Source organism: Marmota marmota, unplaced genomic scaffold, assembly GCF_001458135.2.
Source record: "Marmota marmota marmota unplaced genomic scaffold, marMar, whole genome shotgun sequence".
Taxonomy (NCBI): Eukaryota; Metazoa; Chordata; class Mammalia; order Rodentia; family Sciuridae; genus Marmota; species Marmota marmota.
In genome coordinates this window covers 22660874-22676430 of record NW_026000241.1, presented here as the reverse complement: position 1 = coordinate 22676430, position 15557 = coordinate 22660874, and the positions used below count along the sequence as shown (strand labels likewise).

At 34.7% G+C, this 15557-nt stretch overlaps 1 protein-coding gene across 11 annotated transcripts in view; it reads left to right on the top strand.

The window, feature by feature from the left end:
- The window catches only part of Rbms3 (RNA binding motif single stranded interacting protein 3), a 1302406-nt gene that overhangs the window by 915633 nt on the left and 371216 nt on the right, over positions 1 to 15557 (top strand). For all 11 annotated transcript variants that reach the window (XM_048795444.1, XM_048795441.1, XM_048795440.1 and 8 more), the window contains one exon: positions 4325 to 4416. In XM_048795444.1, the coding sequence (XP_048651401.1) occupies positions 4325 to 4416 (92 nt within the window). The remainder of the gene's footprint in view (positions 1 to 4324; positions 4417 to 15557) is intronic.

Here is a 15557-nt window from a genome sequence, read left to right as displayed (position 1 = left end):
GGCTGAACTAATCTCCCTACCCTTCTCCTCGCCAGATGTAGGTACAGAGGTTCCTGTTCCCAGACTTGATTATTTGTCATTAAGGAAAGCAAATTGAAACCAAATTGAAGTTGCTTTATTCCTCAGTAAATGCATCATTATTCTCTGGAGGCAGCCTCGTATTTCATTTTGTTTTCTTCTGATTGTGATGTAGTATCTGCTGTCACGTAAAACTTGGGAATGCAAGGTTTATTTCCAGAATGGGAGTATTTTTTTCAGGGTTGCTTTAGATATTTTTTACCTCTGAACTTGCATTTTAACTAGTGAAAGTATTTATGAAAGTCACTTAACTCGGTGGACTACTTCAGACTTGGTGACTTATCCTTTATTTGTAATTTTGTTCATGGAGTCTTTACTCCTCTGTTGGCTTGGAGCCATCAGTACAGATGTTTTGGATGAAGGGCCCTCTCTCTTTCCTGGCTGGCTTTATGACTCTTGAGATGTACACTTTATTCAAAGTTCAGCCATAAGTTCCCTATTTCAGAGAAGCTCAGGGTGTCTCATGTCCTTGCAGAAATTTCTGCTGTTTGGATAGGAGTTCAGCTCTGGAGATCATCATCTTGATTGTGTAATATCCTGTATAATGTGTGGGTTGGAAGGAAAGTGAGAAAGTTAGAACGAAGTCACATTAGAGTAAAGAACAAGAGTCACATAGTATGGGGCTGCCTTGCTGGGCAAGCATGGCTATACCACAGCCATGGCATTGCATTAATGTTATTTTTTATAATCAAGAATAATTAATAGACATTTGTATCAGTTAGTCACCATGGTAGTCTGAAAAGTAATCTAACATCTTTTAAACATGCTTTGAGTTTATTTTAACAAATACTTATTAAGTACTGGCTATGCATTAGGTACAGTCCCAGTAACAGTGAGAATAGCAAAGAATAACACCTGGTAACCAAGAGTGCACTTTGTTCTTCTTTCTAGTTCTTGGGAGGGAAGGCACAGTGCTTTCATATGATCATCTGTGTCCTAGATACCCTCCCTACCCCTCTACCTTCTCAGGAATGTAATTTTATGAATTACCCCATTACTTTCTGAAAGATTTAATCTTTTATTATTGGCTTGATCTTTCCAATACATATTCAAAAGTGCGAAGAACAGAATCTTTCTTATAATAGGTGTTCAATAAATATTTGTTGTTCACATTGGAACAAGGTAAGAATATTTCCATCCACATATGCACATATCTACCCACCAAATTTCCTATCTTAAAGCAAAGAGCAACTACAACAGAAAGCTCAGTTGAGCTCATATCCCTGCTAGCAACTTTGCCTCTTAATTCTCTCTCTCAGTCAAGATAACTAACTAGAGAGGGCCTGTAAATGCTCTTTACCTCCTCTTCTGCCTTACTCTCCAGCTTCTCAGGTAGCCTTTCATTCCCATCACTTTTCTGAAGCAAAGGATGCTAGCAGCACCACGTTGCTGAGCTCACTGGGCATTTTCAAGCCTCTTGCTGGTTCACCCTCTCTTTCCTTCTTGGAAAATGTTCTTACCTTGGCTTTGAGACATCATCTTTCCTTTTTATTTCCTTCTTCCTCTTGGATTCTCCTTCAGCCTTCTTTGCAAATTCATTTCCTGGTCCTGCACCTAAATGCTGATGCTGTTTAGTTTCCAAACCTAGATCCTTTAAAAAAAAAAACTTACTATAGACATTGTTCTCTATTTCCATCATTTTAAATAACATCTTTATGCTCTTGCTTTCCTGATTTGAATTTTTCAATTCCATCTGCTTTTCTGAGCACCAGCCTAATATGTACAACTGTTCCTTGACATTTCTACTGAGAGGTCTCATGAGCTTTTCTGACTCAATATGTCTCAAACCAGTATCTTTACTTTCCCTCCTATTGTAACCTCTTCCACTCTCCCCATTCCAGTAGGTCACATCTCCACTCACCCAGGGCTTATGGAAAAAACCCAGTAGTAATCCTTGTCATCTGCCCCTCTTACTCCCAACCCAATAAATCTATCACCAATATCTCTTAATTCTGCCTCCAAAATATAGCTCAAATCATCCACTTTATCCAGTCAATTTCACTGCCAGCTGCCATTTCTATGGATTGCTGCAATAGCTCCTAAGTCACCCCACTAATCTACTCATGCAGATCACTTTTTCTGCAATGATTTAGTGTTCACTAAGGTGATATGTATTTCATTTCATGCTACTGTTTCCTTTAAACTTTCACTAATGAATAATCAATTGTTAGATTCTATATCAGAGTCTCTCTTTTTATTTCAAGGGAGACATGCTGATGTATAATCATAGATTCATTTGTCTGGTTATTTGCTTCATGTCCATGTCCCAATTCAACTGTGGGTTGCATCAAAGTGGGAACTGGGGCTATTTTTTTCTCAAGACTTCATATGCCATGCTTGCCACATTGCCTGACAGAGCGTTTCAGAATTGAATGAAGGAATGAAGCTATGAGTAAATGAGGAAGACTGACTTAAAGCATGAGATAGAAGATGGGGAATGCCTAGTCTTCCTTTGGAGAGTTTGACTGTAGACCGGGTAGTCCATTAACTAATGCACTGACTAAATGAGCTGGATTGAATACTTTTCTGAATTATTTCAGTTCATGTCCTAACTTCAAAACACAAGCCACTTTTAAGAATTAAATCCTCTCTCTGGTGAACTTCAGAGCTTACAAAATAGGATTGTAAAACAGTTCACCGTATGATGTATTTGAAAGGGTCTTTGCAGCCTTGGTTTCACTTCTTGGATCTGCCAATTAAATGACTTGTGATGTTTGACGCATTGATCCTCTCATCTGTGCCTCAGTTTCTATGTGTATAGAAGAGTATGAGACCAATGTTGCATGAACCTCTTATGACATCACTACATGTCAACATGACAAACATCCAGGATAGCCTATGGCATAAGAAGATAATGTCTCAGTTCTAGTTTTTTTAAAATTTTTGCCCTAATTCCACATCTTGACTTTTTATACTATTTCTTTCTGCTATTTATTTTTTCTATTTTACTCATCCTTATGGGTGGCAATAGTCATATTACCCACATAGTTTGAATTTTGCAGGAAGAGAAGAATTAGCAGTACTTAAGAGAGCAGACTTCCTTTTGGATTAGAAATACAAACTTCACAGCTTCTCTGCCCAGCTTTTCAAGAGCATTTTATGGTACACTGCTGTGTAACAAGTTCATTTTAGGCTTCCATGCTGGGAGGGAGAAAACGAAGATGGGATTCGAGGGGAGAAAATTAAAAAGTTAATTAAAAGAAACAACTTGGTAATTGAATTCCCTAGCTCTCATCTTTGGTTATTGAGGTGGGGGAGGAGGGGGTCAGAGCACTTGGTTAGTAGGTTTGTGTCTGTGGCTTGCCTCAAAACTTCTAAGTGGGGTATGTATGAAAATATAGAGCAAATCCGTTCCTAACAGATAAGAGGAGGTGTAGAAATACATGGTTGGCTTTTTAGAAGTACCCACCAAACCTGCCCTCATACTCCTTCTTGAACATTTATATTTTTAAATATTCTTGGCAGCTGACATTGCCATTAGGCTAAGCCCTGGACTAGTATTGGTTAGCATAAGGGCATATAAAACTCTCATTTCATTGATTCTTTTACTACTCGGTATATACACACTCACAGGAGCACAGTCATGAACAACTCATGTCTTTTTAGGTTGTGTTCAGGTAACCAGCAAGTGGGTATTTGCTTCTTATTTTTAAAAGCTTGAATATAATCTACTGAATCACTCCTTCATAGATCACTGAACAGTTGAAATATTTTAAGATGTTAACATTGGAAGAGGCAAGGTTCTGTGATGAAGTTATAGCTTTGTAAACCAAAAAGATCTAGGTTGAAGTCCTAACTCACCCACAGTCTTCATTTATTCATGCAGCCAGCATCTGTTTGTTGAAAACCTAATGTGTGGCAGGTACTATTGCGATGGCTCATGATAACCACATGCAGGTTCTTATCAAGGCTTTAAGTAAGAAAATTAACTTCAAAGATAGAAATTTTTATATTCTGCAGCATCTTGTGAGAACAAGATTAAATTCACTGAAGAAAAAACTTAGAACATAGAACAATATAGTACCTTATCAGCAAATAGATCTAAATCAGATTGCTGCTGATTTATTGTTCTCTAAAAATGAGTTACTCCTTTATTGTGGTATTTCTCCCAAGTACTAAGGACCACTGATTTGAGAGCCTTCATATTCAATCTGTTTATATTCAGAAGAAATGGATCCCATACCCACCACTATGATAGAGGTGCAGCTACCTGTGTGTACTAACAGGTGCTTTTGTATTTTCACAGGTTATGGTTTTGTAGATTTTGACAGTCCTGCAGCGGCACAAAAAGCTGTAGCATCCCTCAAGGCAAATGGTGTGCAGGCACAAATGGCCAAGGTAAGACTTCAGATGTGTGTGTGTGTGTTTGTGTGTGTGTGTGTGTGTGTGTGTATGTAAATGAGAAAGAGATCTCAAATATTTCTCCATTGTGAGTTGATTCAGAAGTGGAATTTGCAATAATTTGGTTTATATTTACTTGCTAGAGAAAATAAACTACAATAAGACTTTATTTAGAATAATCTGGCAGATTTATTGCATTGTTTCTTTGTGTATATTTATTAATGTGCTCTTTGTTATGGTAAACTCATTAATTAATTAAGGATACTTGTGAAGTGCTCTGTTTTTTCCAGAGAAAGGAGATGTGTGTGTACTTGTGTCTAGGATTTTCACTGGGAAACAAGAGTTTTGGTGTACTGGTAAGGTTTTTGGTAAGATGTCTTTGATTAACTGTGTGCTAAAAAATGCACTTGCATTCATCTGAGGAGAGCTGATTGTTGGATTATGGAATTGTCTGATCTGTGCAGGACAGTAAGTTTACTGAAGGTCATTTGTATTACTAGAATTTCACTTTGGCCCAGAAACATTGAGTTTTCCTAAATAATAATCTCATAGATATTGATGATTTTAATATTGTATTATAGAATAAGTTGTTGAAAACCTTCTATCTGAAATTATAATATAATTTTATTTCTAAGAAAATGAATGAAATTGCCTATAATAATTTTGTATCCTGATTGCAATGGGGTTATAAGAATCTGCACATGTAATAAAATAATGTAGAACTATGCAAACAATGTATCATTGGTTTCCTGGTTTTCATGTGGTACTCTATTTATACAAGATGGAACCCTTGTGGAAACTGGGTGAAGGGTACCAGGGATCTCTCTGTGCTATCTCTGCAACTTTCTACAAATCTGTAATTATTTCTAAATAAAAAGCTAAAAAATTCCTTTATAACACTTGGATGCTTGGTAGATATTTATGTTAAAGTAGTAGTCATTTTGGATTTGTTTACATGCAATGTCAGTTTTTAAATACATTGTATGATTAATAGTACTGACCTTTTGTATCTCTAGATTGTCAAAATTGGGAGTAAATACCCAGCAGATCTTGAAACCCTAATTTGAGGCAGTAATGCCAGATGCATGTATACTGTAGCCTTTATTGGTCCCTATTAGAGCTCAGTGTTATAAGGATGGAGTAATCAAATTTTCAGTCACTCAGATTTTGATGTAATTGCTAACAATTTCCGGCAACATTTTCCAATTTCAACTTGCGCTTGCTAGAGGTGGGATACTAGTCCACATGATCTGCAGTTGCCTCTGGGCAAGCGGATGCAGCCCACATCCGTTCACCTTTGGTTACAAGTCACTTCCCTTACAGATTACTTTGGTGGACTCTTTGTCCTTTATGACCCTTTAATTGCTATTCAAGGCAATATAAATTAGAATTTGAATTCTTTCAGCTGTGTAATATATTCTTCATCAGGATTATGCCTGGAAGCTTTGGATTTTGGTCATGAACTAAGATGGATGAAGTTAATATATTTGATTAATAAGGAAATTACATACATGTCTTGGTTTAAAGGTTAGTTGGTGAAGAGTCAGTGGCAACCTAAGTAGCAATTTTCTGTACCCATAAAACAAATAATAAAAAAACAGCTGTTAGTTTTATGCAAAATATACTTGAATACGAAGGGAAAGCAACACCTGTTGGTGAGAAAATGGTTTTTAAAAGTATGTAGAGAAAATTTGTTAGTGGGATATCTTTGATTTATTCTATTGTTAGACTCCTGAGTTTTGGAAATTGCTGGATTATAGCAGCTTTTAAATAATGAATGCAGCATGTATTATAAAATATTCTCAGAATATATATATAAACACCATATATAATTATATGGATAACATACACAATAAGTTACTTAAGTTGTTTGATATAAACAGGAACAGAAAGTTGACATTAATTTATAGCTACTAAGGAGCCACTAAGAGTATTTTTTTTCCTATTTCTTGGCATTCTGGTGCACAAGGAAACTGTCTCTCTTTCTTACACACACACACACACACACACACACACATTCATTGACATCTTGTTCAGTTGAGAGACTATCAAAAGGGAAATATTTGAAAGAGCTTTCAAATTATTATTTACCCTATCCAGAATTTTGGCCCTTGACCTATAGGTACATAGTAAGGAGGCTTCAATAGGGATATTTCCAGAGGTTCTCTCATATTTTATATTATCAGTTGTGATATCCATGAAGTAAATTCTTATTCTATTTTCCTCACAAACTTTGAACCTAAAGCCTAAAGCTTTAGATTCACATCTGCCTACTGGAAAACTTTCAGCAATAAATGACTCTGTAATTTAACCACCTAGAAGAAAATAAATAGCCTCCCTTTGACAATGAAATGGAACAGGCTCGACCACCTGCATTAGCAGATTTCTCCCTGAGCTATTGGATTTCATAGCATCTTTTCCTTTGTCCTGGTGGTAACTATTATTTATTATCATATAAACCCGCCGTCTCCAGAGCGTGTGAAACTTGCACTATATTTTTTGCCATTTAAGTATCTACTGAATCACCTCCTTCATTCTTGTTCTTATCAATATCCCGCTATGCAGGTTGTGGTGTCACATTTTAAAGACTCCAGGATTTTAAAATAAAAATGCTACAAATAATCTAGAGTCCCAATAGCAACCCAGAGCTGGCATGAAACTCTCCATCTGAATGGCTGTATTTACCTCACCATCCTCGTGTGTGCATATAAAAACTCCAGCTGATGTATCAGAAACAATGAATTTCATAACAACTTATTCAGGAAGTGACAATTGATTAATAATAAATAATCTCGTTAACACGAATGAACTTTTTATGTCTATTTGCTCTTTTGCCAAAAACAGCTTTTCAGAATTAAAGAATTCTTTTTTGGAGAAAACAGCTTTACAATATTTTATTAGTACATACTATTTAAGAACATAGGTTTGATTAGAGATAACATTGACCTTGAATACTGGTTCTTATATCACCTAACTATGTGATTTTTGCTTGTTATTTAAATATTTTTGAAATTCTGTAGCAGCAGCAGCAGTAGTAGTGATAATATAACACTTAGGTTATAGAATTGCTGTGAGAATTTTTTAAATGCACAAATAATTTGACCATAGTGCCTAGATGATAATATGAATTCAGTAAATGTTAATTACTTAATAAATACTGTTATCCATTAAATTAAGATTTGCTACTAGACCTTCTTCTATACATCCTAATATATCTTTTAAGTGTTGTGTTATTACAAAACAGTCTACTAAAAATATGGAAAAAAAGCATCAGTCAGCAAACATTTTTATTGTCTAGTATATAGCAGGCAGTGTACTACATATTAAAGAGGTAAGATTGAGTAAAACAACTTTCTCATTCCAAATTCTTAAAATTTATTCCATCTCCATATTGCTACAGCTCTAAACTAAGGATTTGGTCTGCTATTATTCTTTCTAAACCTCAGGGTTTATAGATGAATGTTACTAGCCAGGGAATGTGTATTTCTATGAGCATGAAAAGAAAAAGTGAAGAAGATTTAGCTAACAATGGCCTAATTGGCAGGTGTCTATTTCACTCATGTACTAAGAGGGATCCAGGTAGACAGTGAAGAGTAAATGCCTGAGCACCATCAAAGAACAGGTCTCTCCTGACATCCTTTGTCTCTTATTTTCAAGCTGTACATTTATGTGATATCTTCTAGAGATCCAGCTCTTGTATCCACAGTGAATCCAAGAAAATGAAGAAAAGGGTGAATGGACAAGGGAACATTATGGCTAATTCTGCTCTTTTACATGATTTTCTAGAATAACAACTCAGCAACTTGTGCTCACATCTCAAAGACTAACACAATTACACTGTTTCCCCCATTAGCTGCAAAAGAATCTGACATGATAAGTATTGTGGTTTCTTTGCATCTGTAACCACATGTGGTTACAGATGCAAAGAAATAAGAATAAGCCATCCCCTTGGTTATCCAGCATCCACAACACCATTATCCCATACTTATTTTTAAGGTGGCATGCATTAATTCCTTTCCTATAGGAGCCAACTTGAAACAGGTTGTCACAGTGGGTTGTGACATCATCTCTAACCAGCCCTGGGCTGTCCTCACGGCTCACTCATTGCTTTAAAGGAAGCATGCAAGATAGAATGATAAAGAAGCAATAAGATGTATGTGATTAAAGGAAAACCACCATATATGTTGAATACCTGCTCTGTACCAGGATTCTTCTACATGCTGAAGATGCAGTACTGAAACCAAATGTTGTGGAGATCACTCTGTTTTGCAGAAAATAAGGGAAATATTATGTAGTCAGAATTAGTTTGAAGACTATTGAAACTGGTTGGAGGTACAAAATGTTGAAGGTACAAAATGTTGGAGATGGGAATGGTGGGATAGGGTTATGTTTGAGTAGAGTTATGTTTTAGGTTGAATGGCCAGAAAAAGCCTCTCTGATTTTAATGACATTTGAACAGAAATCTAAAATAAAAGAGAACAGCAAACTCTACCTATAGTTATTTTAAGAGACAGTTATGAATAATTTCTACAGTAATGTAAGTAGAGGAGGCTTTTTTTGAGTTAGTGCATTTGGGTTCATTATCGATATCCTTCATCTTCTTTTTGGTAATAGATGAATTGTTAACATTACCCTCACGTCCTCTGCATTCTTTAATAGGAGTTCTCTAGATGTAGTACATTTTTTTTGGATGATTTTTTCTTTCATAAACATCAAAGTCTAATTGAGTCCATAAATATTTTCTCCCAATATTTCATGTCTTCAAATCATGTTGTTTTACTAGTGCCCATAAAGAAACAAGATGCCCTGTACCACTGCTGTGGGCTTCACTTTGAATAACTGTGACTCCAAAGATTAGCAGTCCAGTGTTGGTTTTAACATAGTTCATTACTCTTGGATAAATGAGGGCATGTAATGAAAACTGCTGTATCTCATTTCCTAAACTACCACTTGAATGTCTGTGCCATATGCTCTTACGGGATATATCACCAACAGAAAAAACATCTCATCATCACCATTTTTTGAAAATTTCTGTAAAAGAAATACTTAGCCATGGGTCATTTACATGTCTATAAAATATTTGTGAATGTCTGCTTTGTTGGCTATGTCAACTCAGCTCAACTTTATTACCTGATCCTAATGCTGAATGCAGAGATTCAAAGCCCAATATTGAAATTGGGTTGATTTTAATCCTACTCATTAATTACTTGAAGTTTTTGAAGCAGAATCCTCTGAAGTTAAATATTTGTATTAGTTTTTACCCAACAATTTGCATAATCTGCCTGTGGGGTCAACCCTGAGCTTTTGCAAGGACTCTGCTCTATCCTCTTAAGTGAATTGGTGGGTATGTAAGCGTGTAGAATTTCCTGCTTTCCTAACAGTGGAAAAAAAAATGCCTTTGTACTTTAAATTGGAGTCTCTCTGAGTTGACCAATTACTTTCCCACTTCAGTATATATATAGTGGAAGTTCTCTTCAATCTGCAAGAAACATCAACACCTTCATCCTACCTCTTGGAAGGGAATGTATCCATTGGCTGGTCTCAATCAATAACTCATTTCTTGATACATTGTTGAGAAGCCTAATAATGAACAGTCTTCATTCTTGGCTTTAATAATTGGTTCTTAAAAATTAAAAGAATAGATTCTTTCTTTAGTAACCATTATTGTAGTTGGAGGGGTTCTAATTTAAATGCATTACTTTGTCCCATGTAGATTCTGATCCTATTGAAAAGGACAAAGAAATACACCAAAATAAGAAAACTAGCACTTCAATCACAATTGTGTTAGGAAAATGGGGCTTCGATTTGGGTAGAAAATGAGTCTATTAATACTGAATGCCACAATTTGGTGTAGCAATCTGGACACAGGTAATGCTGGAGAACCATAGGCTTTCCTACCAAAGGATGAGGTCCTGTCTTATCCTGAGACCTAGAAGGAAATGAAAAATGTGCTCTCTGATGGCAGTTAGATTTCAAGGGCAGGGCAAGGAGCAATGGGCCACCCTTGCAGAGTTCTTGCTCTCAGACTCATGAGTTGGGTGTTACTACTTCTTTTACTTGGAAATATGAACTAAATGGAAAAATGAAAGAAGGACTAAGATTATACCCTAGTATGATTCCACATAAAAATATGATAACAAGGGAAAAAAACTTTCCTCGCCCCAACTCTTAACCAACCAATGGCTTTCTGCATCTTATTTTTATACTTACCCTTAAAAAAAGGATGAATTGAAATCTTCGAACTATCTATCATATAGATATATAATCTGATATCTCAACAATGAGAAACCTTCGGATTACTAAAGTACAAGGTCCACCTTGTTTTTCACTGTTATTAATGCACTCTGTGACACTTTTCAAACCTTTAGCTTTGTCTATTCTACAAAAGGCAAAGACATAGATAAGAGAATTTAGGTGACAAAGGAAATTATATTTCTCAAGTACCTGATCTATGCTAGCAAATAGGTTAACTGCCATCATAGGTATTATCCCTATTTAATTCTTGCTAGCATCGTGTAAGATAGGTATTATTATTTCAAATTTACAAATGTATAAAAAGGGATGTCCCAAATTCACTAAAGATGTGAACCCAAACCCATCGGATTTTAAAAATTGATCTAAGCAGTAAGCTGCTAGTGATGTTCTCCAATCTCTTCAGTGGTGCTTGGCTACTGGATTTCTAAAGTGAGAGAAAAGACTGGACAAACTTGTTAATATAGTAGATTCAGGAATCTAAGTCATGATTTACACAGTAGGAAGTTAGTTAATCTTCTGCTGAATAAATAAATGAACAAAGAAATAACCATTGTTGGTTATATTGTCCTTTTTTCGACTGATTTATTGTTGTGATCTTAAATTAACTTTTGCACAGGAAATTCCTTGAACTCCCTATCCCACTAATGATGTGGTTGAATAATTCAAGTCAGAGCCACAGAGTGTGTCCTGGAGAAGGTGGGAAAAATAAACTGAATATGGTACCTAAAGCATTCACAACCATTTGTCCAGGAGGATGTATTTCTTGAGCCTGTGATATGAGGATTCAATGTAATCATTCCAACCACTCACTGGGGAAATAAGACTGATGGAATCTTTATTTTTAAGAATCTTTAACATGTGAAGACAAAGATCATTAACTCTTGTATTTGAGAAGCTTTAAAGAAATTGGATGTGTACTTACCTGTACATACATGTATGCATACACATACATATGCATACACATACATCCATACACCCATGCATGTTAAAATGTCTGATTATTATGAGTTGCCATGATTTTTCCAGGTAAGTATAGAAAAAAACACAAAAATGTTTCACAGTTCCATAGCATGTCTACCTTTTGCTTGGAAGTAGAACCTAAAGTTAAATAATAAACAAAATTGAATGGTAGGCCTCTGTGATTGCTGGTCTTCTGTGCATCATAAATTTATAACAATGAGCTGTGTCATTAGACACCCGAGAGAAGCTATTCACAAATGCATTACACTGGAAAATTAAAAACCAGAAAAGACGTGAATGCTGGTGAATGTGTCAGGGACCATATTCATTTGATTATTATTTCCCACCACCTCCAGGATTCACTTTGTAACTGTGACTTGAATTACCCAGCTACATCATGAAACTCCAATTCTGTCTGCTGGCCAGATCAGTGGGAGTTGATGTTCCAATCTCTACAAGCCTATTCACCCTTCTCTGTATGTAAAAAGTAGTCTGAACTTAAAGAAAATTTGCAGCTTCAATAAAAACAGTGAAATTCAAAACACAGACTTTATTTCCCTGTTGAAATTATTTTTTGAACTTTTTATTATTTTTAGTTATACATGACAGTAGAATGTATTTTGGCATATTATCCATACATGATACATGGAATATAACTTCCTATTCTTGTGGTTGTATATAATGTGGAGTTGCACTGGTTGTGTATTCATATATGAGAAAAAAATATATATATATATATGATTCATTCTATCATCTTTCCTATTCCCATTCCCCTCCCCCCAAAATTATTTTTTTAACTACATTATGGAAATGAGAAATTTTGTGATTTTCTGTAAAGGAAATAAAGTTTTAAATATAAAATACTAAGGATTCATTTGCTCATATTAATGAATGACTGAGTCCATGGATCCATTTGGAAATCATCTTGATATATAAAACATAAACTATTTCCCCTGGTATTCTCATTTAAGGTAATTGAACAGAGGTGCTTTATAAGTCCAGTGCAAAAGAAATAAAATTTTATTTTTTTCTAATTCAAAGTAAATTGCTGGTGAGGGAATAGACACACTGAAATTATTGTTACTCAAAATGTAATTCACATGCAATGAGAAGAATAATGTGTTGCTAGGGGTGGATACCAACACTTACATATTTGTCCTTAGAAATTTGGCTTCAGAAGCAGACCCAGTTCAACATTTGTGGAATAAATGACACTCTTTATAAGGATATAATATCATACACAGGATAAGTTTATTCTATTGGAGAAAATTTGGTGTTGAATACAGCACACAAGAGTATGTATTTCATACTCCCCAAATATTGATATACTAATATAAAATTTATATTGATAAAATATTGACAGACTGACGTAAGAAATCAGTAAAGTATTGATTTAATAATACAAAAATAATTGAAAGTATCCACCTGGTCTCTGGCTTCCTGTGTCCATAAAGATGCCACTCCCAGTTTCCCCAAGAAATATGCAAAGATTCAGGAAAAAAAATGAAGAGTAAATTACTTCAAAAAAACCCCCAAGATTAATATATAGCAGTTTCCCAGAAAACATTCAAGGATTTGCTAGTCCTGTTAAAACATTAGTGAAGAATTGAGAATCTACATAGTATTAATATGTTATTAATTGTTTCATACAACAAAGTCCAATTTTTCTTATATTACCTCCCCTGCTTTTCTTCTTAAAGAAAAAGTTACACAGAACACACAAATACATTTCAGCTGTATCATGTAGCCAAATATCAGTGTCGTGTATTGCAGCCATTCCCGCAGAGGACCAGATTTATCTGAGGAGGTGTTTTCTTTCCTTCATCCTTTTTAGTTTTCTTTTTTGTTTTTATTGGTTGTTCAAAACATTACAAAGCTCTTGACATATCATATTTCATACATTAGATTCAAGTGGGTTATGAACTCCCATTTTTACCCCAAATACAGATTGCAGAATCACATCGGTTACACATCCACATTTTTACATAATGCCATATTAGTAACTGTTGTATTCTGCTACCTTTCCTGTCCTCTACTATCCCCCCTCCCCTCCCCTCCCATCTTCTCTCTCTACCCCATCTGCTGTAATTTAATTCTCTCCCTTGTTTTTTTTCCCCTTTCCCCTCACAACCTCTTATATGTAATTTTGTATAACAATGAGGGTCTCCTTCCATTTCCGTGCAATTTCCCTTTTCTCTCCCTTTCCCTCCCACCTCATGTCTCTGTTTAATGTTACCCTCTTTTCCATCCTCTCTCTCACCCTTGAAAAGAAACCAATCAGAATCTCTAAACATACACTGTAGGCATGCATATTTTAAAAATGTTTCTCCAGTGACATTAATGCTCAACTGTGTTTGTGATCAACTTAAAGGATGCAAGATGTACTGTAAAAGAGAACAAATCTCTAGAAGGAGAGAACAAGTCTGAATGCAAAATCCACAGGACAAAATGCAGAGACATTAAGCTCAGGAGCAAAGAGAACTAAGTGGCATGATGAAGCATTAATTACAAGGAAACAACACTCTAAAAGAACTAACTTCCAATTACCGTTAGCTGGGCAGAATAGGCACCACATAAAGTCAAATCACTTTCTTCAAAAACTGATTAAAGAAGCTCTCCTTGTAGTCAGGAAAATAAAGATTAAATTATGTATCGAGTGAGAGATCATACAATATGCATGGTAGGCAAAGAGTGGAGATGCAACCAACCAACTGGCATACCATCCAGAAAAAGAAATCAGGAGAGCTGGAAAAAAGCAATTATCAAAAATATAAATTGAAAACATCTTTCAAGAGCTTATATATCCTTCCATGGAAACTGAAAGAATTGATCACGTTCCAGGCAACATGAAAATATATCTATTTACCAATATGTAGGCATTTAAAAATAGTTTTTTTTTTTTTTTTTAATGCACAAACATCTATCTATCCTAGGGGGAAAATGTGACTAACTAAAATGGAACAAAGATCAGCTGTTTTTATGTGTTTACTACAAGGTTAAATTCAGAAGACAAGGGAATACTAATTGCTACTAAAGCCACAGAAAGACTGGCTGAAGTATAAAGCAAATGTGATCTTTTAATACACAAAGTATATACGTAAATCAGTAAATATACTAAAGTCTAAATATAATTTATAAAGGTATGAGTATAGAAGTCACAGGTTAAGATACACATAGCTAATAACATTATAAAGCATCATAAATATTACTAGTACAGATTGAATATTCCTTATTCAAAATGCATGGGATCAGAAGTGTTTCAGATTTTGGAAATTTTAGACTTTGGAATATTTGCATAAACTTAATAAGACATCTTGACAATGAGACCCAGGTCTGAACTGGAAAGAGGTTTCATGCTGTGAAATTTTTCATTTGTTATATTATCTCAGTGATCAAAAAGTTTCAGATATTGTAACATTTTTCATTTTATATTTTCAGATTAGGAATAATCAATCTATAATAATAAAAATGTAAACTATAAAACATGTGAGATTACTATCACTAAAATAGTAGCTTTTGAAGCATATTTTAAGAAGAAAGTGATAAATGATAAAATAATAAAATATTAACTAGGAGAAGAATACAAAATGATAATTAACATTAGCACTTGTTTTCCTTTTTAGACAGATTTCTATAGAAAAGCAAACAAGGAAATATACCAAAATCTTAACCACAGGTATTAGTAGATACAGAAGTGTGGTAATGATTTAACTTTTTTTAATGGATACATCTAAGTTTTCTAACTCTCTAGTATAAAACTGACTACTTTGTAATAAAATGACATTATCATAAAAAGATAAATATTATTCATACAAAATTACCTACCTAATTACTCAAAGATCAACCTATTATATGACATGTGCTATTAGTGGATTTTAACAATATGAATGGTGATAAGAACATCTTGATCAAATGCTACATCA